The 24,337-nt window shown below is 39.3% G+C and overlaps 1 protein-coding gene across 1 annotated transcript; it reads right to left on the bottom strand.

Moving 5' to 3' along the window:
- Positions 1-1,497: 1,497 nt before the first annotated feature.
- LOC123244010 (guanylate-binding protein 6-like) lies at positions 1,498-24,063 on the bottom strand. The gene is made up of 11 exons (XM_044672238.1): positions 23,914-24,063; positions 20,070-20,265; positions 15,810-15,937; positions 11,738-11,844; positions 10,960-11,156; positions 9,253-9,498; positions 7,763-8,043; positions 6,496-6,708; positions 5,892-5,994; positions 5,186-5,379; positions 1,498-2,661 (listed from the first exon to the last, which is right to left on the bottom strand). Exons 2-11 carry the CDS (start codon positions 20,239-20,241, stop codon positions 2,449-2,451), a joined length of 1,854 nt encoding a protein of 617 aa, XP_044528173.1. The 5' UTR covers positions 20,242-20,265; positions 23,914-24,063; the 3' UTR covers positions 1,498-2,448.
- Between the last annotated feature and the right edge of the window lie 274 nt (positions 24,064-24,337).

The following is a 24,337-nucleotide window of genomic DNA, read 5'->3' as shown; positions in this document are numbered from 1 at the left end:
AGTTTTGAAGAGTTGTGCTGTGCCCAACAGGAACATATATCTCAAAAATAATTTTTCTTTCCATTTATTATTTTTCAAATGACTGTTAAGTTGTAAGGACATAAATACTTGTTACAGTATTAAACCATAGGACCGTTAGGCATTTCTTTTGTCCCAGGGGTGCTTTGAAAGAATCACTGAGTTTACTATGGGTTCTATGAATTGAGAAAGTTTGGGAACCTCTCAGGTAGAAGTTGCAAAGAATCATATTGAGGCTTGTCATGAAACATAGCTACACTCACTTATTCATTTATTAATTAACAGAGAGCCTTCTTTGCTTGGATATTGTAAGTGTACAAGTTGCAAAATCACTTTGTACGACTTGGAAACTCAATATGTTAGACATTTTTAGGACAAGAGTAGAAAGGGGATTCTGGGACCCCTATCTAAAATCTACACAAAATAGATAAGATTTAGAGCTGGAAAGGGTCCAGGAGATTATTGAGCTGAGCCTTCTCATTTTGCCATTGCAGAAGCTGAGTTTGGGGAAGGTTAAGTGAGTTATCCAAGGTCAAATAGGCAATAAGTCAGAGTTGTTATTTGACCTCAGGTCTTCTGACTACAAATTCAATATACTTTCTATTGGTCATACTTAAAATATTGCTACTTCAAAGGATAATAGGGGGTTCTGAAATCAGGGACTATTGCAGTTGAACTTTTAAGAATCTGAAGCACACAGGGATAAATGTGTGTGTTGTCATCTATAAAGAGAGGCCAAAAAACTTGCTCTCCATGGTTATTAGAACATGTCAGTCAAAAGGCCTCAGCTTAAGCCTTGTCTTCTGTGTGACTTTGGGCAAATCACTGTGTATCTCTGAGCTTCATATTTCATACTATTAATAGCTCATATTCATATAGCACCTTGTGGTTTCCACAGAGCTTTGATCCTCACAACAAACCTTGAAGTAGGTGGTGTGGTCACCCCCATTTCATGGATGAGGAATCTGAGATGCAGAGAGGTTCTGTGACTTTCTTAGGTTCCTACATCTTACAAATATCTGATGCCAGATTTGGATTTAGGTCTTCCTGACTTCAAGTCCTACTCTACCCATTGTACCATGTAAGGAGCAAACAGGCAGCAGGTTGGTGAAGCCTGCAAAACTCTCAAGCCTCCTGTGAGGGATGGGTACTCCAAAGGCCAGTAGCTATTAACTCTCCCCACCAGAGGCTGGCCTAGCTGTTCCTTACTAGGGAAAGGCAGGTCAGTGGCCTCATTGAGAGGATCTGATCTAATTCTTTCTCAACTTGATGAAGTGGTTGAGAGAAGAAGTATTTCTACAAGGAGAGGTGTTTTTGGCTGATAGGTGAGATCCACACACAAGGACTAATGATAAAATCAACAAGACCCACTCTGTTGAACTTCCCACTAACTGCCAGTCTTTGGAGTATTGGAGAATTCTCTTTGGGTGAATGATGATGCCATGGCTTTCGTCAAGTGAAGAATCAAAAGGCTATTTGAACTGTAGAGTGACTTCTTTAATGACTAAAGAAAAGTAGATGGGGAAAAGGAATGAGGGTAAGGATATTGGAATTAGGAGGTCTCTATAACTAATCAAGTTGAGTCAGAGGTTGGCCTCACCCTGCAGGGCAAAGCCCCTCCTTCACTGTTCTTCCTTTCTCTCTTCCTACACTGAAGCTCAAGTACCTAACTGAATAAGTAAATGAGTAAGCATAAGCTGGATATTAGTTGGTGTTGGTTGAAGATCTTTTAGAGATGATACTTAATCTCAGCTAGCTGCTTGTAGGATCTTATAGCAGTTGGAGGAAGCAGGACTATGTGAGGACAGTCTGGATTAGTTGATATTTTGAGTAGCAAGGAAAGGCACAAGGAGCTTCTGGTAAAAGGGAATAGCTAAGGTTTAATCAGTGTCTTGTTCACACCACCAACCACCCTAGACCCCTAAAGCCAGAATGTGTCCTCTGCCTGGGGTACTCCCCCTTATATACTCCAGTTCTAACTGCCCCTAACTTCCCTGAGCATCTTGTGGTTCCAAAGTCTGAACCCCCTTTAGCCTTCTGGCTTACAACCACCAAGGAGCCATTTGTAAAACGAGGTAGATTCCATGATTGTCTGGTCTCCTGTTAGCTCTGAAGTCTTCAAAATGAAGGGGAGAACTCAAACTTTCTGCTTTCTAGACCCTTTAGCTTAAAGAAAATGAGCCTTTCACTTAGTAGAATGAAAACATATCTAACTAACACTGGGGTGGTGGATACTCTTCTTGTGAATTTTCCCCCTGTATCCTTTGTCTTTTCTAAGGAGCATCCGCTTACATTCTAAATACTTGAGTGAATTAGAAGCAGAAAATATGTATACATTCATAAACACATACAAAGAGATCTCAGTTTTGTGGGAGTTTTTAGGCAGAAAAATTATATTCCATAACTTTTGAGGAAGTGAAACTCATTTGATTATGATATAGAATGGTCCAATGGTCTAAAGGCAAGGAGTTTTCCTGCACCAGGCAATATCTCCATCAATCGAATGCTAGCATCTAACACTGAGGTGCACCAGGAGGATATTTTACTCTTAACAGACTTAATATTTGTCCATATGTTCTCTATGTGTCTCTTCATTGCTTCAGCTTTATCATGAAACCCTTCCTCCATCAGCCTCTTTTGTTCCTAAGAGAAGACAAAAGAACATTAGCATTGCATCTTGGTTAATACCCATTCCACCAAGAACCAAGGCTCCCTGATAATTGTGTGGACTAGCACCTCTATATATTTCTCCTGCATAAGGTATAAAGCCCAAGTGGATTAGAAGAGGGAGGGGAAAGCCTGAAGAGGATTTGTCTTCAAGGTACATTCCTGGAGAGTAAGAAAAACTCTCTAGAGTTAAGATTTTCTCTTCAATGACTCAATACTTCCCCACCACTAGAGACAAGAACCGAGGCTTCAGGGATGATGCTAAAATACATAATAGCTGAACACAAAGACAATTTGGTTGGAATCATAGTTTTAAAAAGTGGGAGGTAGGTAGTACCATGCTAGTTCTGAAGTCAGGAAAACCTGAGTTTGAATCCTGCCTCTGACACTAGCTATGACTGGAGTCATGTTCCTTAATCTATTTGCCTTAGTTTCCTCATATATAAAATTAGCTTAATCATAATACTTAACTCCTCAGATTGTTATCAGTATAAAAAAGAGGTAATATTTGCTTTGTAATCTTAAAGTGATACACAAAGGATAGGTGTCATCTTCTTCATTATTCTCAATTCATATTCAAATGGTGCAGGTATCAACATTTTTAAGAGGCCTAAAATATCAGATAGAAAATGCCTCAGACTAGGGCAGCTGGTTAGCTCAGTGGATTGAGAGCCAGGCCTACAGACAGGAGGTCCTGACTTCAAATATGGCCTCAGATACTTCCTAGCTGTGTGATCTCTTTGTCTAACTAGACTTATTGCTCTTCTGCCTTGGAACCAATATACAGTTTTGATTTTAAGATGGAAAAGATGGAAAGTAAGGGTTTTAATATTATTTAAGTGACTCATGGTGGAGTCAAGTCAACTTCAGAGTGGCTTGGCTCTTTGATCAACACTGAAACAAATGCAAATAAATATCTGTTCTCTCTCCATTACTAGCCTGGGTTGGTTTTGGCCAAATTCCATGAGTGTAGATACGACCTATTCTATTACATGGTGCCTTGGGCAGGGGTCTATTAATAATGGTTCTAAAGGAACCAGGTCAGCCACTAGATGTTCTTATCCCAAGATACCACAGTTTTGGGCTAAGGTAGGACTGTAGAGTTGACTCAGTCTGGGATCCTAGCAGCCTCAAATCTCAGGAGACTCTGGATTTAATTATACTGTCCATGGCCCTTAGGATTACAGATGACCCCATAATTAGCTCGAATTTTTTAGGGTCTTTGTTAAGGACAAAGATGTTTTGATCTGAACTCAGGGAATCCAGACAGAAGTAGATCTAATCCAATCCAATTCCCTTTAAGATTTCCCTCTCTGTACCATTATGGTGTTAAAAGTATTAATCACTGGACCTCAAAGGTTCATATCACTTTGTGATTTTCAAAGCTTTTTTTAATAGATAGAACAGCTCCTTGCTACCACAATCATATACAAAAGACCTGGATTCAATTCCTTCCTCTGACACAAGCTGACTGTGTGATCCAAGACAAGTCATTTAACCTCCTCCATGCTCCAAGCATTCTCTAAAACTTTCTTTCCAAGTTGGTGCTGATAATGGTAGAGGGAGTCTTCTTATGCATTTACCTCCATCAGTGAGGTCACAGAACCAGCTAACTTTCTCTTACATTTTTAGGGGAAAGCAAAAAATGATTTGGGGCTTTACCTAAGGAGAGGTGACCTGAATTGTGCCCTCTACAGGTTTCAGAAAAAGTATGTGATAACAGATGCTATCTTGGATGTTTAGAAATGGAAGTTAAGTCAAGACTTTCTAACCTCAAGACAAAGTAGATCTGGACAAAGATAATGCTAGAGATTGCTGATCAGGAAACAGAATTCCAAATGCACAAGTTAGTTGGGATGGCCCTGGATCTTTGTTCCAAGGAGCTTGATGCCTGGGTTTTGGAATCTCCTTCTGGAGAGAAAAGGCTCATTCCAAATGAGGCTGAGAGAAATACATGGGTCTTCCATGAGAGAAAAATCACATAGGGATGTTTCCTAGACTAATGACTGTTTATATTAAGGTATCTGCATTGTATAAAAAGATGTACCAAAAAAGTCTCTTAAGCCTTTGCTTTGAACTAATTGTGTCTTCTGAATGACCCAAAAACCACAGACATTTGGTAGGAGCATGTGAACTTTGAATCTCATAGGGTGTGAACCTGTAGAGTAACTTAATCTTGAAGAAGATTTGCTTGGGTAGCTCATAGTGAGAGCTGAGGGGATGCTCCATGAATGACAAAAAATCATTTGATCTGTATATCAGTTCTGTACACTCAGAGATAAAGATGTAATTACCCAGATATTGTAGAAGGGAAAACTAAGGATGGGATGGAGGAAAGGGCTCAAAACTAGATCTTCCGACAAAATAGTCCAAGTCCTTTTGCTTTCCACCATGCTGACTCACATGTAGGTGATTTTCCCTTCCCTGTCTGTCTATCCCTTTCTGCCATGGTGGTGGTGCTACTTCCTAATCATAGTCATTGATCCCAAATTCTGTGTACCTTCAGCTTATGTTCCAGCATCATTTCCTGTTCTCTCAGGATCTGATTTCTATCTTCCTCCCTTTTCATTTTCAATTGCTTCATGTTTTCTTGATAAGTTCTCAGCTGAGCTTCCATCTTTTGTTTCATTTCCTTCTCTCGTTCATCCAACAGCATTTGCTCCTTTTTAACTGCTTCTAATTTGACTCGTTCAGCTACTCAAGTGTTCGATGGAATAGAAAATATGAGAAGATTAAATCACGTGGGTCTCCTGTTAGGCAGTGAAAAAGTATTTAAGTAACTGAAATATTGTGGGATGATCAACTGTGATAGATTTTGCTACTAACAGCAATATAATGATCCAGGATAATTCCAAAGGACTTACAAAAAAAGAATGCTGAGAATGACGTACATTTTCTCCTAAACTCAGAACTCAAATTGATTATGAACAAGGGATTGGAAATTCCTAAATTTCTCTTTCCTCTTCTAGACCAAGAAAAGCTGAACTGAAAATGCTGAGGGGAATAGCCCTTACTGACCTACTACATGTGCAGTCATGATCACAGTTGCTGTTTACATATCCAACAGAGATGGGACAGTAGAGAAGAAGGAATCCCTAGTATTTCAGGAAAATTTGCATGTCTTATTCAAGCCATAAGGGAGAATTTTGTTCCAAACCCAACAAATACCCTCCATAACTAGAGTATCACTTCCTATCTCTGTGTACCTTCCAATGCCTTCTCTTGTTCAGTGAGTGCTTGATCTGCCTGCAGGATGGATTCTTCTGTCATTGCCAGTGAATTTACAAACTTTAGGAGGACCTCATCTGCCTGGACAACCATACAAGAGAGACACATCATTTCCCCCAGACCCAGTCAGATCCTGAAGCAATATTAGACATATAGGCTACTCTATTAATTTCCTTAAAAGGTATTGAAAACATTTTTGAGACATTATTGGTTCAGGAATCTAAACAGGGGTCATAAATGTGACCAACTGGTTAGTGAGTACCAAAAGCTAGAATACAATTTGTAAGCATCTCATTTCCTTCCAAGCTCTAGCCTGATGTACTAGGCTAGCCTGCATCAGCTTTGGTCTATTTCAACCCTCCTATGGCGCAGTTTCCTAAATTCTACAATAGACTGTGGTCAGGAAGAAGAGATTTCTTCCATGAGCTTCCAGCTGAGATGGGACCTGAAATGTTAAACCTGGCTAGACCTTCTCATCTTGCATGGTCATTGGTAGGAGAAAGTCAATGCTTACATACCCAGTGGGATCAATGGAATCTTCCTCATGGTGTCACCACTCCTGAACCCCAGATCTTTCCTCACCTTTATCCCTTTCCTGGGCACTTGATCATAACTGTTCAATACTTTTTCTCTTTCTTTCTTATAGAGCTTGTAACCCCCTGGAACAAGGAAGGTGCCATGATCAATGGACTCCATCAAGTTCTGTGAGAGGTAATTAAGCTTAGTTTGACAATATTCAGTTGACTCTTCCTCATTTTGATGTATGAACTCATTCTTCTTGATTTCTAAGATTTCCTGCCAGTGAAATGTAGAGAAGAGATACAACAGCAGCAATAATTAGAATTAGTATCTCAAAGGTAATCATAGTACCCTATTTCATTGGAGAGGGAGGGAGATTTTAAAGATGTTATAAAACTGTTGAGACAAGATCTACCTGCTTTTGCTTTTCTGAAAAGATATACAGAGTGTTAAAACAAAACTCAAAACCCTTGTCAAGAAACTGGGCCACTTGGGTTCTGATTTCAAATCTGCTACTCCTTAACTAGGTCCCTATACACAAGTCACCTATCCCTCTGGGGTCCAAAGTCATCATTCTCAAAATGAGATAATGATGCCAAATTTCTCCCATGTCTTTGCCCATTCTGGAATCCTACATAATGATTCTGTCTTTGGGCTTGACCAAAAATACTACAAGGTGTATAATTAGAATTTGCTCCCTAGAAACTCTCTTCCCCATCTTCCCATGTTCCTTTTCACATTATGTGCTTACGTAGAGAGTATAAGTTTGTATGTGACCCTGCCTCATTCTCTCTTTTCCCCACAAACATGGCTGGGAAAGATTGCTTTACTCAGACTTTTACTTTAGTCCTTGTATTTTTCCTACTTCAAGTGATTATTAATAAATCTTATAAAATATAATACTTGGGGTTATTGGATATTAATTTTAATATTTCAAAGATTAAGAAAGGTATTTGTCAGGAGAAGCTCCTAAAAGGAATCTGAGGGTGCCAGGAGGGGAAAGGTATGTAGAGATGATTGAGTCTGTGAGCTCAAGAGAACTGCAGTGTGCTCTGAGAACACTATGATGCCATCTATTCAGCAATTATTTGCGTGGGCAGTATAGACTTTAAGGAGTCACTTATTTCAGTGTGGCACAAGGAAGGAACACTTTTTTCATGGCAAGTGGGATTTAGGCCTTCATTCCTTTAGCTCTTAAAGAGTCCAGCCTCTTCTCTCATAAGCTGCGGATACAGGCTTTAAGGTCAACAAAATTCAAAAGAGGCTGACCAGCCTCTAGATTTCACTCACAAAAGAGAGTTAAGATGGACAAATAGCTGAGAGAACATACCACCAATTCATTTTGGAAATTGTGTGTGTCATCCTTGAAAGAATCCTTCATGAACATTGATATGGCTTCCTTCTCACAGTCTGCATGTAGGTTAAGCAGGTCCTGGAGAGTTTCGGTGCGCAAGTCCACCTTTACAACCATCTGCTCTGTGTAATGGTTGCTAGCTTTTTTTACAGCAGCTGAGTTCTCAATCTCAGCCAAAGCCAACACTGCATTCTCCAGGCAGGGAATGGCCCCACTAGAGATGGTCTTCACATAGGTCTCCAGCAGCATTCCCAACCCTGATATATAAAATGAAATGGAAGATCAAACAATGAAAAACCTTCATTCAGTTTAGCCCAAGTATTAATTATCTAGTAGAACCCATGCCTGACCAAGGCTCCCTTTGAATTTTCTATGTCTTTCCTAATGCATGATACCAATAACTGAATGTAAAATAACAGATATAGCCCAACTGGAGCCAAATTAATCCAGGGAAATTATTACATGACTCATTCTCAGCAATGCCAGCTTGAATAACTTTGTATTTATGTTTATTGACTGATATTGAGCTCACAATGCAAGAAATTTCCCTGATCTTTTCTCAAAAAAAATAATGCCTATCCTTACCTTACCCTCTCCTCTACTTCAGCTGCTTTTTGAACCCAGACAGGGAAATTTGTATTTATTCTTAGCAGATTCCATTATTCATTTAGAATCATTGTTTCAACCTGCTAGATCAACATTTTATCTTGTTTCTTTTATTCAATTTAATAGTTCTTCCTCCGAGTTCCATGACACCTACACATTGGATTATCATTCCATTGACATCTTCAGTGACTTTGTCATTGTTAATGAGAAAGCTCTAAAGACTTCAGACATGATCTTCCCTTCAAGTTGACCTCAAGCTTCTAAGAACTATTTTGGGGAACTGGTCATTTAATAAATTCTAAATCTACCTAATACTATTATCATCTAGGTTATATTTCTGTTTCATTCATAATCATAGCATGACACACAAAAATATTTTGTTGAAATCTAACTATGCAAAATTGACACTATTCCTCTGATCTACATAAATCCAATTACGGAGTCAAACAAGGAAATTTGCTTAATCTGTTAGATATTCATGATCTTTACTTCCCCCCTTTTTTTATTTGTGCTGACAAACTATCTATCTCCTTGATGATATTCTTTAGAATTTTATCAGAAATAGAATTCAGAATTATTGGTTTATAGCTTACTAATTTCACTCATTTTCCCCTTGGAAAATTAAGTCAATTGCCTTTCTTTACTCCTGTGGTACCTGTCTAATAGATTTAATCTCCATAAAAGATCACTGGCCTTGTCTCCGAGGACATATTCCTAGGCATTTGTAAACTAGAAGTCAGGAAAACAAGAAAAAAGAAACCTACACCCATAAGGAGATTAACACTAAAATCTTTCAATATCTGTACACATACAAAGAATGTATATCTAATCAAATATTCATTGGGCTAAAGAAAACTCACGAATTCCATTGATCATGATACCCCCACTAAGAGTCTTGGGTTTTGCACTAGAAAAGATGTAAGAGCAGAAGTTGTCTGCTTGTTCTTTGAAAATAGGGGCCAGCTGGCTGTCGTTGACATCTTCTAGATGGGATAAGAGTGACTTATCATTTGTTGGACAGTCAAAAGTAAAACATTTCCGGTTGGGAAAGAATTTTCTGATGCATTCTCGTGGAAGGTTTGCCGATTGAACTCTGGGGTTCTTTCCTAAGGGAAAGGAAAACAGAGAACATGTTAATGGATAGGCTTGAGATAAGTGGGTGTGATGAAGATGTTTAATACTGGGAACAGTTGTATTAAAAATTTCATGTATCTGGACCTAAGACAGAATCAGAGATATAGAATTTTTAAAAGCAGAAGAGATTAGAGACATTACTAAAAATCAGGCAACTACTCATCTCTTGCAAGGGTAAGCATTATATTATTCAGAGAACACACTTAAGCACGTGCAAAAAAAATGGATTTGCCCTAAATCTGAATGGAATCTCTCATGGATTCATAGTTGAGATATGACTAGTTAGAACATGGCAAATTACTGGTCTAATTATAGATAATGTTGAAAGAGAATTATGATTCCCTAATATGAAAAAGATCCAAGAAAGGAAGGCTATGATCAGGAAGGAAAACCATTCTTGAGTTAATAAAAGATGTTCAGAAGTTATCTTCAACACTTCATTCTCACCCATACTCTCTATAACCAATCAGTTGTTAATTCTACCGTATAAGATCTCTTGCATTTATTGCCTTCTATCTACCTTCTCCCAAATTCACTCAAGTTCAGACCCTCACTAACTCTCACCTGGCCTCTTGCACAGCCTCCTAACTTGACTTGTAGCTTCCACTTTCTCCACTTGATTACTCAGCTTACACCTATTACCAAAAAGATATACTTGAATAATTCTGATTATGCTATTCTCTAGCTCAAGAAACTAGCTACAATGGTTCCTTAATGCCTCTGAGTCCAAGACAAGCATAATTCTTGCCATCAAGTCTTTCCCAATCTTGTTCTGAGCCTTCTAGATTGAACTCACCTTGATCTCCCTCTTCACTTTATAGATGAGGAAATTGAGGCTCAGAGACATTAAATGACTTTTCCAAAGTCATATAGCAGTAAGTAGTAGAACTATCATTTGAACCCAAGGTCTTTGACTCCAAATATCATTCCCCTCTTGATGTACAACATGGCCTCTGAAGGACAAAGCTGCCTCTTGTCATCAAAAAGGTCTAAGCTTTCTCTACAGAAGGAGGATTCCTCATGCTGTGCCAGCCTGGACTGAATAGATAACTCTGAAAATCAAGTTATATTCCCTTTTATTAAAATTCTAAGCAAATGAAGAACATATAGAAACATCTACCTCATTTTGTAAATTTATATAATACAAACCCATCACACAGAAGCTGAAAAACTCAGTTATCTCATGGACTACTTCCCCTTTGAAGAGTTCATGAGGTTGTGGAATTTCTGGAACTACAAAAAAGATCAATTGAACTTGAACAAAGCCATGAAACCTAAGTTAGCTTTCAGCCTCCATTTATACAGTCCATGAGATTAAAAAACAATCCCCAGGAATAAAATGATATGCTCCAAAGGAAAGGAAAGACTTTTGGTGTTATTTCCCCCTGTAATGCCCAGGGCCATCTGCCCAAACTTGATTTTTGATAAATTACCTTTACTGAGTTTCAAGGCATTTTCCAGGTACTCATCTGAGGTGATGGGCTGTCCATCTAGCTCAAGTGCCAGGATAAAATCCCGCACAGTCCACACAAAATCTGGGAAGAAGCTCACAAACTCTTCTGCATCTTCCTCTCCAACAGGGTTAGATGAAGATTTGACTTTGATTAACTCAGTGAGTTCTGTCACATATCTAAGATCTTGGATAAGGAAAAGGAAGTACCCATCCACATCATCAATTCCCAGTTCTACTAGAGGACTCTTCCCTTCCCTCCATATAAATTCTTTCCCCCTACCCTCCCTTCTGCACACATGGGATTTTAACTACATTTGTAAAAGGGAAAGGAAGAGTTTTTCAGAATGAAAGTTAGCAGAAAATATATGTGATATGAGATGAGGAAGAGGAGAGAAGAAGGCTGGCAATGAAAAAGCAGAGGGAAAGAGGAAATGATCAAGGAATTTCAGAGTTCTTGAATATGGAAGTGGAATTCTTATGTGTAATGTCAAGCTCAACCATAGGTCCACCCAAGGCTTTAGTTATGAGCCTGATGCTGGACTGTCATTTGAGGTTTGAGGACTTACTTGGGAACAATCTGATTTAGGGACACTGTTCCCAAGAAACTTGGTCATGTTGTGATAGATGCTTCTGGGCAGACTAACTCATGATGGCAGCTCCTAAAGTGTGGGTTGCTTATCATCTCTCCTGGTGAGGGAGCACCTGCATCGATGATGTTCTGGATGTTCTAATGCTCTGAAATTCTGAAAGGATATTGCAGCTGTTCCAAAGCCTGGTGGTTAATGGTGCTAATGCTGTTGTAGACAAAAGTACTGCTGAGCAAGATGGCCAAGGCAAAGATCCAGGAATCATTCTTGAAGTCTTCCTACAAGACAGATTATGTCAGTAGGCCTATTATTCAAGCCTCCATCCAAGATGCTGCATGAACTTTGGGTCAAGATCAATTCCTCTGGAATCAGCAGTCATCTGTTCAAGATGTTGTGCTTTAAGATTGGGGCTAGAGGTTGTTGTATAAATCAAATTGCCTGGAATAAATGCCTAAAAATTATCTATAGATTCATTAATTTATAAATTAATCTATTGATCAATTTATCTATTTGTCTATGTCTATCTGTCTGTCTATATTTTACATGGTCCTTTTTGTTTGTAACCCTAACCTTCTGTCTTAGAATCAATACTGTGTATTGGTTTCAAGGCAGAAGAGCGATAAGGGCTAGGCAATAGGGGTTAAGTGATTTGTCCAGGGTCACATAGCTAGGAAGTATCTGAGACCCAATTTGAACCCAGGACCTCCTGTCTCTAGGCCTGGCTCTCAATCCACTGAGCCCCCTAGCTGTCCCCATGGTCTACTTTCTAATCTAATCAATCAAAGAAAGATCAAGGTTGGCAAAGCCAGAACCTATCTTTCCATACAGGTTAACCAAGCAACCAAGATATCCAAGGGAGGAACAGAAATTAGCTTGTGTATCATCACCACCTTGACCACCACCACCCCTGAGAACTGGATAGAGATAGCCCAGGATTCTGAATCCAAGATGGCTCTACCTCTTGTAATGGTAACGCCACCCAAACAACCCAACCTCCTTCCATCCTGGACCCCAAAGCCATTTTTATAGGAATATAACTTTGAGGAAAAAAATCATTTCAGAGAAAGGGCCTACCTCCTTGTCTACCATCACCACCATTGCCAACTTCCACCAATAGGCAAAAGGGCCCAAAAGATGTGGAAATGACAAATAACCAATCCAACTTGCCACCTGCTACCATCAGCCTGACTAGAAACCTCAATAGAAGTGTCTCCTCTTCAGTAATGTCTCTTCTGATAATGAAGTCACAGCAATTGATGACCAAGGAAAGAATGTTCTTGCCCCCAAAATCCTTGGCACAGTCAAGAGATGCAATAACAGAAATGGATATAATTTTTATCAGTGTAAATTACATTAAAGAAGAAGCATTTCCTACTGCTTTGCCTCTGCGCCCTGAAGAAGGGTCCTGGGACCTCTCTTGACTTACAGCTGAAATTTCTTCTATGCTGTCCCATCCATTAGAAGAGGATTTCTAATTCACTTATGATATCTCCCTTTATGCCTAGGCCAGGTATCCATTTTGACCTTATCTTTGTAAATTGTGTAAGATATTGGTCTGTATCTAGTTTCTGCCAGACTGCTTTCTAGTTTTCTCAATTATTTTAACCAAATAATCAATTCTTTGCCCCAAAATTTGGATCTTTACTTTTGTCAAACATATGGTTACTATAATCTTTTACAACTATTGTTATATGTCTGCTCTATTCTGCTGATCTACCTATTTCTTAGCCAGTACAAGAGAGTTTTAATGATTACTGCTTTATAAAATAGTTCAAAATCCAGTACTGCTTATACTGGTACTCCTTCCTTTAAATTTTTTATTAATTCCTTTAATATTCTTGTCCTTTTGCTTTTCCAAATGAAATTTTTCTAATTCAATAAAATAATTTTTATGTTAATTGGAATGGCATTGAATAAGCAGAGTAGAACCAAAAGAACACAATGTAGAGCAATAGAAATATTTGAAAACTATATGCCATGGTTAGAATGTTCTCTCTCTCCCACCTGGCATCTTGGAACTCTTAGCTTTCTTCAAGGCAGAGTCAATATGCCACCTGTTTCAAGAGGACTTTTCATGATTTCTCATGTCCTACAGCCAAATCACTTTGTGTTTATTTACTATGCTTTCTTCTCTCTATGTACCTGTGGCATGTCAGGTCCTTACTATCTAGGTGACACTGTGGCCTTGAAGTTCCAGATCAGCTAGTGGGAAGAGATAAAGGAGAGAGGATGCAACCAAGAAGGAAGTCCAGCAGTTACTTGGGTTCTAGATCACTCTGTGTGTGTGTATGCATGTGGTTTCTATTTTTGAGGATGAGAGATCCCATGCATATGGGATGTGTATCTGTAATGTTCTTTGTTTTCTCTAGTTTCCATGTACTACTATCATGCCATGATACACAGTCTGGGATAACAGACCTATCCTGGGAAGGCTCATTGTTCTAGATATTATTAGGGTGTGAATTATTTTAGCTAAAGAAGGTTAAGTGGTACAAAAAAAAAGACTTCATTTAGTTATCACTGAACTTTAGAAAAAGGAGAAATCTTCCTGGCAGATTAGGGCTTTAAAGTAAATAGTCATTGGCAAAAAATTACAATGGGAAACTTCCATGAAAGTAAGTCCTGAGGGGACTTTTACTGCCAAGGGAAAGAACCTTGACAATGAGACTCTCCTTTTTCAATCAGTGATTGGGCTCCAGGGAATGCCCTTCATTCCTCTTTTAGAATAAGCTGATCACTTAAATTTTTGGTACTCAACATCGTCTCAACTTAGAGGCTTAGAGGGCACAACAGCAAACTCTTCTAAAGGTTTTCTTTTATAAGAAATTTCCAGGTGACTCTCCATTTTCTATTAGCAGCTCTGCTTGGTTATGACTCCATATAACATCAGATCCCTGCTCCTGACCTCCCAGTTTCCCCTGCTAAATTTTCAGCTTTCTTTTTTTCTTCCTCCATTAGTTTGTAAGCATCTTGAGTGCAAGGATGGTCTTTCTTATTCTTATTTGTAACTTCAGTATTTAGCACAGTGCCTAACACAATGTAGGCACTTAATATATTTTTATTAAATTGACTTGGCATGATTATAAGCCCCTTGGGTAAAACAATAGGATCTTTGCTCCTAAGACTTCCCAATTTTCCCTTGAGATTCTACCCATGAATGTGGACCTAAATGGGGATAAGGGAACTGCAAGCAATCTAAAGTTAAAGAATATGAGGCCACAGCGGGCCAACATAGCGAATGTAGAGATGGTTCTATTCATGTGCCCATACACTAGCCCACCATTTTAGTTCTTTGACACTTACAGAGGAAGTATGGGGTCTTTACATAAAAAAAATCTAAAGCATAAGAATATCCATACTAATAAAGCAACCACAAATAAGATATAATAGAATGCATTATGGGATTATCAATCTCCCTTGCTTTCATTTATACCCTGCCAGTAATTTACTTTTATACATTGCTTTGCATTTGTATATAAGTTTTGCAAAGCATTTCACACAGACTATTTCATTTGATCTTGACAATAACCATAAGATGTAGGTGCTATTGTTATCATTTTAAAGGAGGAAACCAAGGTAGAGTTGGTTCAAGTGACTTGCCCAATGTCACACAGCACATAAGCGTCGGAAGCAGAATTCAAACTCAGATTTTTCTGACCCCAATTTCAGCATTCTCTCCACTAAATTACCTGGTGCCTCCATGAAGACAGGAACTTAATGACTTGGGTCTTTTTGTTCCCTTTACACAGCAGAGAATAAGTTCTCAGTAAATGTTTGCTACTTGGTACACTGATCATTTGGGATTCATTGGTGAATTTATAGCTTGCAGTAATGGATTTAGAAGTGGAATTTCAGTTTTCTTTTTTTTTTTTAAGAAATGGGACCCTTGTACAAAAAATGAGATTCACAGGATACCAGGCTAACCTGATACCCAGCGCCAGCCTCATCTTGGTCTTTTGGCCCATCTATTTCAGGGCTGGAACTTTTGGGAAGTCTTTTATACAAGGAAAGCAGTGGGAGACCACAATGGATTTTTCAGGTTGATATGGCATTACCTTCTTCCTCAAAGTGGTGGCAACCTCCCAGAGCCCCAGTCTCAGGCCAGGGGCCAATTCCAGCTTGAGTACTCCCTACATACATTTCAAAGAGCATCCCTTGGCAATGTATGCTCATGCCCACATAGGTCTGCCAAGTGCAGAGCTAGGGAGGAGAACTGAGGCACAACATCCCTGTTTCCATTTACCTTTTCCACATCGCCAAGACCCTCAGTGTCAAGCAGAACTAAGGTATAGTCAGGTTCTGTGGGGTGATCGATGCACCACATCCAGATGCCCTTTGTGTGAGACTGAATGGTGGAGCCAAGAGAGAAGCCTGCAAGAGAAGGATGAGACGTGAACACCTGGTGGAGGCAGGAAGTCCAAAGGCTACAGCAGCCAAACTCAGAGGTCCTGAAGTGAGAAGCTGTGAAGCTCCTCAATGGGGAAAGAGTAATAAAAAGGATAATAGTTTGAGTTTATATAGTGCAATTTATAAGTGTTATCTCATTGTCTTCAACAGTTATCCTGTGACGTCTATGTTACTTTTATCTCTATTTCATAGAGAAGAAACCTGAGTGTGAGAAAGGTAGATGACTAGTCCTGGGTCTCACAGCCAGTAAGTAGCTGAGGCAGGTTTCAATCTCAGGTCTTCCTGGTTCCCAGTCCTCCATTATTCAATATCCTCTAGCTAGGGATAGAGAAATGCATATATTATGTTCAATCAGGGCAATGTGAGATTAGACGTGTGGAGGGAGATAGATGATAAAGGTGGTAATCAAGATCCATGAGACCTTTAGGCTTGCATGGAGATGCCACCTTTCTGAACACAATCAGCCCCATTAAATGCTTCAAAAGATTTAGAGCCAGTCCAGAATCTGAGGATAGAGAATAAATAGCAGCCTGAAGGAGAGCATAATGGCAGGACAAGGCAAGGAAGCAATGGATTTAATGGAGCCAAAGACCCATGACGACAAGCTCTGCAATTCTGGGCAAGTCATTTAGTTTCTATTTATCCCTCTCCAATATGCTCTTCCCCAGAAAACTTTGTAAGGTCTGAAGGAATAGGAAAATTGCTTCTTTACATAGGGAGAGAAAGTCCCTAAATCTCAGGATCACAGGCCAGTTGCACACAGACCAAGCACAAAAAAACGAGATTTCCTGAAAGGAAGCCAGTTTCACTTTCATTCTGACACAGAAAATTGTTACCTAAGAATTGTCATTACATGAAATCACAAAATCTTTCTCTAAGTGGGGGATAGAAGAAAAGGAAATAAGTATTTATTAAATACTTACGATGAGCACAGGTACTGTGCTAAGCACTTCACAAACACTTCACTATTTCATTTGAGACTCCCAGCAACCTATTGCTATACTTATTTTACTGTTGAGGAAATCTAGAGAAACTGAGATCAAGTGACTTGTTCAGGGGCACCCTACTAGAAAGTATCTAAGTCCATATTTGAATGGCAGTCTTCTTGACTCTAGATTCAGCATATTATCTACTTTGAAGGTTTGTCCAGAATGCCCATGAGCAATGTGTCTACAGAAGAAGGATACTTCTGTACCCTTATAACCCCAAATGTTTTCCTCTCAAGGAAAATTATCTTTCTTTTCACTATTTCCTGTTATTTAATTTTAAGTAGGCATTTGTTGGTATTTAGTTTATTTGTAAATAAACTCTCTGTTGTGTTTTTTAATATCATTGGAGTTTGAGGTCTATTTTTTCTGTACATGTTGGATGGTCAAGTTTACCCTGATGTATGCCAGAAGTAAAGCATGAGTGAGCCTACTGGAATCTTGTTCGATTATTTGTTAGATTTGAATGTAAGCACTAGAGGTACCCAGCTATTGTGGGTCTGAACTCTAACCAAGGAATGCTGGTAAGAGAGTGGAAGCACCACTGAAAGGTCTTTGCACAAAGCGTGAGTCATTTAGTTTATTTTTTTTTCCAAATGCAAGACAGACTTTATTTCACTTGATTTAAAAATACAAGGTACTACTATTTACTATTATTTATAGACTAGCGTTTCAGCTTCTTACCTGGCATTTTACAGCAAGTTCATAAATCCTGTAGGGTTGATTGAGCTCACAAAGAGTAAAGAGATCTCATCCTCTCTCTCCAGCATTCCCCACTTCCCCAAGGAAAACCCTAGAGGTAGAAGACTTCCAAAGACTACACAGGAGGGAAAGTGGGTCACACACTTTAGAGCATTAGACATTTTAGAGGAATGTGAGGTCCTGGAAGAGCTTTCAGGAAAGAATTAATTGTCTAAGAGAGCTTCTTGACAGTAGGAAACATTGCCAGATTTCCCAGAGAGAAATCCAGCAAAGGGAAAGCAGGCTGGTATGCCCAAAGGTAACCCACTATAACTTCCTAGGACTATGCATTTTTATTTGGGGAGTTAGTGGTAGAAGTTATAGAAGATTTGCCCAGAAGAAGCATGGTAATGATTAATTTCTTGTTAGTCTGATTGATAAAGTGATAGATTGAGACCATTCTGCCACTGAAAACTTTTAGTGTTAAATAAACCCAAACTTGATGGGATCTGAATGCTTCTAGTCTTTAGTGAGGCTTCCTTAAGAGGGAGGGCCTTTGACGATCTAGTAACCCCGAGTGCTTTCTCTTTTGGGGAAAAGGCTAGGTAGAAATGTATTCTTACCAGAGAAGGATACTAATTTGGTGACAAATTGAGAGATTGTTATACACCATACCCATTTCCAAATAGATCATTGATTTAAACAGTTTTAAAATTTAAACTATAAAAGAATTTATAATTTTTATAATTGTTGGAAATGTTATATTTTTACAGCTGTGGACAGAAGAAAAGTTCCTTATCAAACATATTTTAAAGACAATTATGAGGTAAAATGCAAAAACAAATAAAAATGAAAATTATCCACCCCGACCACCACCAATAGTCGTACACCTGTCCCTTATCGTCACCATCTATTCAGAGTAGGCAAGTCTGAGAGCTCCAAAAACAGCAACATCCTTCCTGTCATCCAGCACATTCCAGGCAGTCATGGCCCAGGGGAAGAACACCTTAGATCTGGTTACTGACTCTGCAGGTGCCATAGCCCCCATTACTTCAGGACCTACAGCAAGTGAAGAACTACAAAGCAATATTCTCATCATCCAAATCGTTGGAACTAACCAATGGTTCTGCAAGAATGGTATTAATGAATGGAAAAGATAATAAAGAAGATATATTAATCTCTGATTTTCTACTGAACCCTTAGAAACAATAAACCTTTCCATGTGACTTGTACCTAAATCCTGTTCTGTGTATTATATCCTCTTTAGAATCTGAGTTTCTTGAGGGTAGACACCATCTTGATTTTGTATTGGTATCACCAATGGAACTTAATAAAGCCTTTCATTCATTAAGGGGAAGAAAGGAGAAGTGGGGAGATTCTGAAGGTAAACTTGTTGTTATTGTTCAGGGCTCATTTTGCACTTAGCATCAAATTTTGTCAATTCAAAATATATTTCAATACACAAGAACAGGGCAGAAAGCCTTGACTCTAGAGTAACAGGACCTGGATGCAAATCTTGCCTCTGTTGTTACTATCTGTGTGACATTGGGTAAATCACTACAAACTGGGGATCATTTTCCTCAATTGAAAAAAGGGGGTTCAATTACATGACCTCTATGATCCTCACCAGCTCTAAGCTGATGATCCTTTGAGAATAATTAGTAGAATGAAAATATTATTTTGATGTTGTGAGTTGACTGATCTGATCCATCACAAGAGTAACTGACGATCAAATTATCAGATCAACATAATGTGGAGTGGAGGCAATAATCGTGAGCAGAAGTGAGGGTAGCTGGAAATAAGGACAGTCACTAGGAGACTACAGCCAGGAGACAGCAACCAGGGATGCTTTTCCATTTCTCAAGAAATGTATATATTTTTAATGTGAGACCATTCAGGTGTCCACGTCATGAAGATATATATCTTGAGGAAATCTAATTCACAAGTATTACAGTATAAGTTCTAAGTCTTTGGTGGATTGTCTCATCTCCTGACTCTCCTGTCTGAAATAATCCTTCTCCTCATTTTAGTCTTTTGGCTTCCCTGGCTTCCTTCAGTTCCCAGATAAAATTATGGAAGAAACTTTTCTTGATCCCGTGAATGCTAGTGCCTTCCCTCTAATGATCACCTCCAGGATATCTCATATTTATCTCATCTGTAAACTTGTTTGCATGTCATCTCCCTCATTAGATCGTAAGCTCCTTGAAGGAAAGGATTGAATTTTTTCCTTTGTGTCCTCAGCTTTTGGCATAATTTCTAGCACATAGTAGATAGTTAATAAATGATTATTGACTGACTGCAAGGTAACAGTAAACCAGGGACCAATTTTTAATCCTTCATCAGGTCTCAGACATTCCTTGTAGCAACTCTAACTCTGTGGCATCATGTTCTCCACAAGCAGACTCCCAGAAGCCATAGACTCCACTCACCGTTGTTCTTTCCTGCCAGTCTGTTCAGCAGGTAGGATTTTCCAGTACGATACAGGCCAACAATGGCTACCACCACCACAGGCTTGGTGATGGAAGTAAGAATCCTTAGGGCTTGCTGGTTCACCATCAGCTCTTCATTCCTGTTTTCTACCAGACATATGGGGTTCTGCATGATCTCAGCTGATGTTGTGGTCACCTGTAAATGTAGACGAGCCAACTAGATAGAAATCAGAATGCTGAATTTATGTAATCTTCAATAATTAATTGTGGGAAGCCAATAAGAGAATAGATAAAAATCTGAGACCCCTCTTTTGACACCTTTTATGACCCATACCTTTTCTTATTGGAAAAACATTATAGACTTATTGAAAAGCTTTGAGTCCTTAATCAGACCAGTAGCTACTGAGTTAACAATTTCTCTCCTTGATAATTAAGAAGCCTAAACCCTAAAAAATATTACTTAGATAAGCTGGAGCCGGACTTTATCTGATCAGTTGCAGTCCTGTAAATCAAGGCAGAACACAATTAGTAAACATCTCTATGAAATATATTTCTGCTCCCAGAATTAACCCCTACTAATTGGTGGTTGGAATTTGGCCCTTGCCCTTGTACCCATCTCTCTACTTTTTAGACTTTAATGGGTTGTGTATGATTTGTAACCCCTTCACAGCTGTGACTCTTTCTTTGTGTTCTTTGTTTGAAACCAGTATAAAATAAACTCCAAATCCCATAGCGTTAGATCAACATGGGCTAACCACTAGTCTGGTTGTTCTCATTTTCTTTTTCCTGTCTTAACAATCTGATGCCACAAAATGCTACTCAGGACCCCCAAAAAATATAGAGAGCTGGCTCTCTATAATTAATAGCAGTACTAGGTCTGTATCCCAAAAAGACATGAAAAAAAAATTGGGAGAAAAGGGCCTATTTCTACAAAAATATTTACTGGAGCTCTTTTAGCAGTGACAAAGACTTAGAAGTTGAAGGAATGTTCATTAATTGAAGAACAGCTGAACAAATTCTGGTATATAATTGTGATGGAATATTATTTCACTAGGTGCGAAGTAAAATACCTCCATGCCTTGGCACCCCAATAGTGGGACACAGGAGTCACAGAGTCACATGTTGTGTCTGATCTGATGGTCTGGTATAACGTTGCCACAGAAGGGCAGACAGCATGACTCCATTAGTTCCTTCTACACTGGTAAATAGCCTTTTTTGTCATTAGTTCCTTGGAGCTGTCCTGGATCTTTGCACTGCTCATAATAATTAATTCATTCACGGTTTATCATTGTATTTTATTGATGTTGCTGTGTACATTATCCTGGTTCTGCTCACTTTATTTTGCATCACTTCACAAGTCTTTCTAGTTTTTGTTTTTTTTATGATTGTCTTGTTCATCATTTCTTCTGGACAATAGTATTCCATTAAAAGTATATACCACAATTTGGTTCAGTCATTCCCCAACTGATGGAAAACCCTTTAGTTTCTAGTTCTTTGCCACCACAAAAAGAGTTTCTGTAAATATTTTTGCACAAGATCTTTGCTCTCTTTGGGACTCAGACCTAGTAGTGGTATTTCTGGGCCATAGGGTATGCAGTTTTGTGGCCCTTTGGGCATGGTTCCAGACTGTTCTCCAGAAAGGTTGCATCAGTTCACAGCTCTACCAGTGGTGTAGTAATGTTCCGATTTTACCACATCCCCTCGAGGTAAATAGTTTTTTATTAGTGTCTAGTGCTAGACCTACATTGGTAGAGAGAGTTTTATCTCTAGGAAAAATATGATAACAAAGAAACCTTGGGTCCCTGCCAAAAATAAAACCCTGAAATAATATTTGTGAAAGTCACCCCTTTTCCTAGTAGGGGTCAAGGACCTTGTACTGACCTCATGATAGGATTCTAGAACTGCTGTTCCGACAATGACAAGACACTGGCTGCCCTCATCCTTCCAGTGAAGGTTCTGGAGTGATGCGGTATAGATGAAAAAAATTAATATTCAAAATACTCCAAGTTATATTTTGAATGATTTATTAAAATTAAACTTGAAGAAAAAGGGAAACTAAAAGGCTAGGTCAAGAGGGAGCTCACTCAAGCCACACATGTGGAAAAGAGGAGCAAGAGAGGAGTTTTCAGAACTATAAAAACAGTGTAAAGACACAAGTAAATGAAAAGGGAAAAAGGAATTTTGGAACGGGGAAAGAATTCTGGGAGAAGGAGTCTTAAGGTACAAAATTTCTAATTAATACAGCAGCCAGATCTCAAGTGCAGAGCCCCAGCTGGACTCAGCTATTACAGAAGTGGCCAAGTTGTAAAGAACTTGAAAGGACTTTCTGGGAGCCAGGATATGAGGTCAAGAGTAAGGACGACACCCTCCTAGTTTCCCAGGGTCGCCAAGTAGTCTTCTTGCCTAGTTCAAGCATGCTTTTCCATAGTTTCTGAACCAATGTGGATAGTCTATGGTTCTTTACTCCTGTGGACATCCCACAGCCTGTGACAAGACATCCTTCATTGGAGGGCAGATTGTTCTCTGTATTGATCCTGATTTTATAAAATATAGTTCATATTGGACAATGGAGAAAAATGCAAGGAGGTTTTTTTCCATTTCTCTTGGATTTGAAATAGTCAGTATCTGGACATTCTGGGCCAGGAAAGGACAAGAAAAGGAATAAGTCCCTAACATGGGACTTGTCGAGGGACTTAACATGGCAACTTGGATATAAGGCTGGACTTGGAGTCAGGAGGAGTTGGACTTCTGTCCTGTCAGCTACACATCTTGGCTAGGGGACAAGGGGCATAATATCTGAAACTCAGGTTCCTCATCTGTGCAATGAGCACAAACGCAAATGACCTTCTTTACTGGGTTGTTGTGAGGCTTAAATGAGATAATTTCTCTAAAGCACTTAGTGAATCTTGAAGGTCTTTTTCCTCTTCCTACTTTTCCTCAACATTCTTTTGAAAAGTTAGGTCTCACTCCTTCTAATGAATTAACCCAATTTACTCTCAATCAATCAGAAATTTTCCCATACAGAATCCAACCTTTGATTCTGGTAGTTCTCCTGGCATTCTTCCAGCACCCTGCTGAACAGGAATAAAGCCACAGAGCCCAAGGAAATCCAGAGAAAGGGCCATCCCTGCTGCCCACGTGCCAAACAGCACCCAGGAAGCATCAGGGACAGGCTCAGAGTGGTCCATCCAGCATGGGAGGTAAAGAGGATTTACTGATACTCCCTCTGCACCTGCCCACAGGCTGACCCCTACAACCCACCTAGAGTGATCCAAGAACTCAAACTGCCTTGCTCTTGTGCTTTACATTTCCCAACTGATGTAGACTCAGGAGTCTTTGCCTATTTTATAGAGTCTGTCTTCTGCCAGCCACAACGAAAGCCTCTGCCACTAAAATTGCCCAGGTGACAGAAGAGCAGCCCCCATGCACTGGAAATCCAATTCTAATGTGGTTTCCACTACACTTGGCTGAGAGGCATTGATTCCACATTTATCAAAGACCTCAGGAAGCCATGTCTGTACAAATGTGACATATTGTCTCCACTTTTACTAAGGAGAAAACACTGACAGAATTAAAGGATCAGACATCTGGAAGAGACAGACAGCACTAGGACTAGAAGCCAGGCCTTCCACATCGTGGTTAAGTGCTTTATACTTTCAATTTGTCCTCCTCTGTTTTCTGTCAGCCTCTGCAGTTCCCAAGGCTTTAAGGGCACGAATTGCAGTATCTCCAGAACACAAAGCCAGGGGCCAGTGTTGGACTTCTGAATAAGTAGCTAAAGTCAGAGGGAGCTGCTTGGATAAATTGGTGGCAAGCAAGCATATTTTTATTAGAGAAAACTTACCTGTTTCACGAAGTTTCAGCCCAAACTGTTCAGGAATGTTTTCATAAATTTCTCCTTTCTCTCTGCTCTTCTTCTATTTTTCCTCTTCCTCCTTCCTCCTTCTCTGTTGCTTCCCAAAATGCTTCTGATATTCGGAGTAAGGGAGAAGGAGTGGGAGGCCAACAGAAACTAAAACCAAAAGCAACTTTTGTTGTTTATAACTTCTTAAGTCCAGAGCAGGAGAATAAAGCAGATGTGTGGATTTAGTGTTTGAGAAATGAGAAAAAGGGCTTAATCATTCCTGACTGTGTGAAGGAAATTTACCCTCCCCCCTTTCTGGGGTCGCCCATTTCCTGTCCACTATCTGCATACTTGGCGTCCAACCTGAACTTGACCCAGATGGCTAGGACGGGAGCAGGAGAGTCAGTGGGTAATAAAAAGAGCT

This window comes from Gracilinanus agilis, chromosome 4 (genome assembly GCF_016433145.1).
Source record: "Gracilinanus agilis isolate LMUSP501 chromosome 4, AgileGrace, whole genome shotgun sequence".
NCBI lineage: Eukaryota > Metazoa > Chordata > Mammalia > Didelphimorphia > Didelphidae > Gracilinanus > Gracilinanus agilis.
The sequence above is the reverse complement of the archived record's forward strand: the minus strand, read 5'-3'. Positions and strand labels throughout refer to the sequence as shown.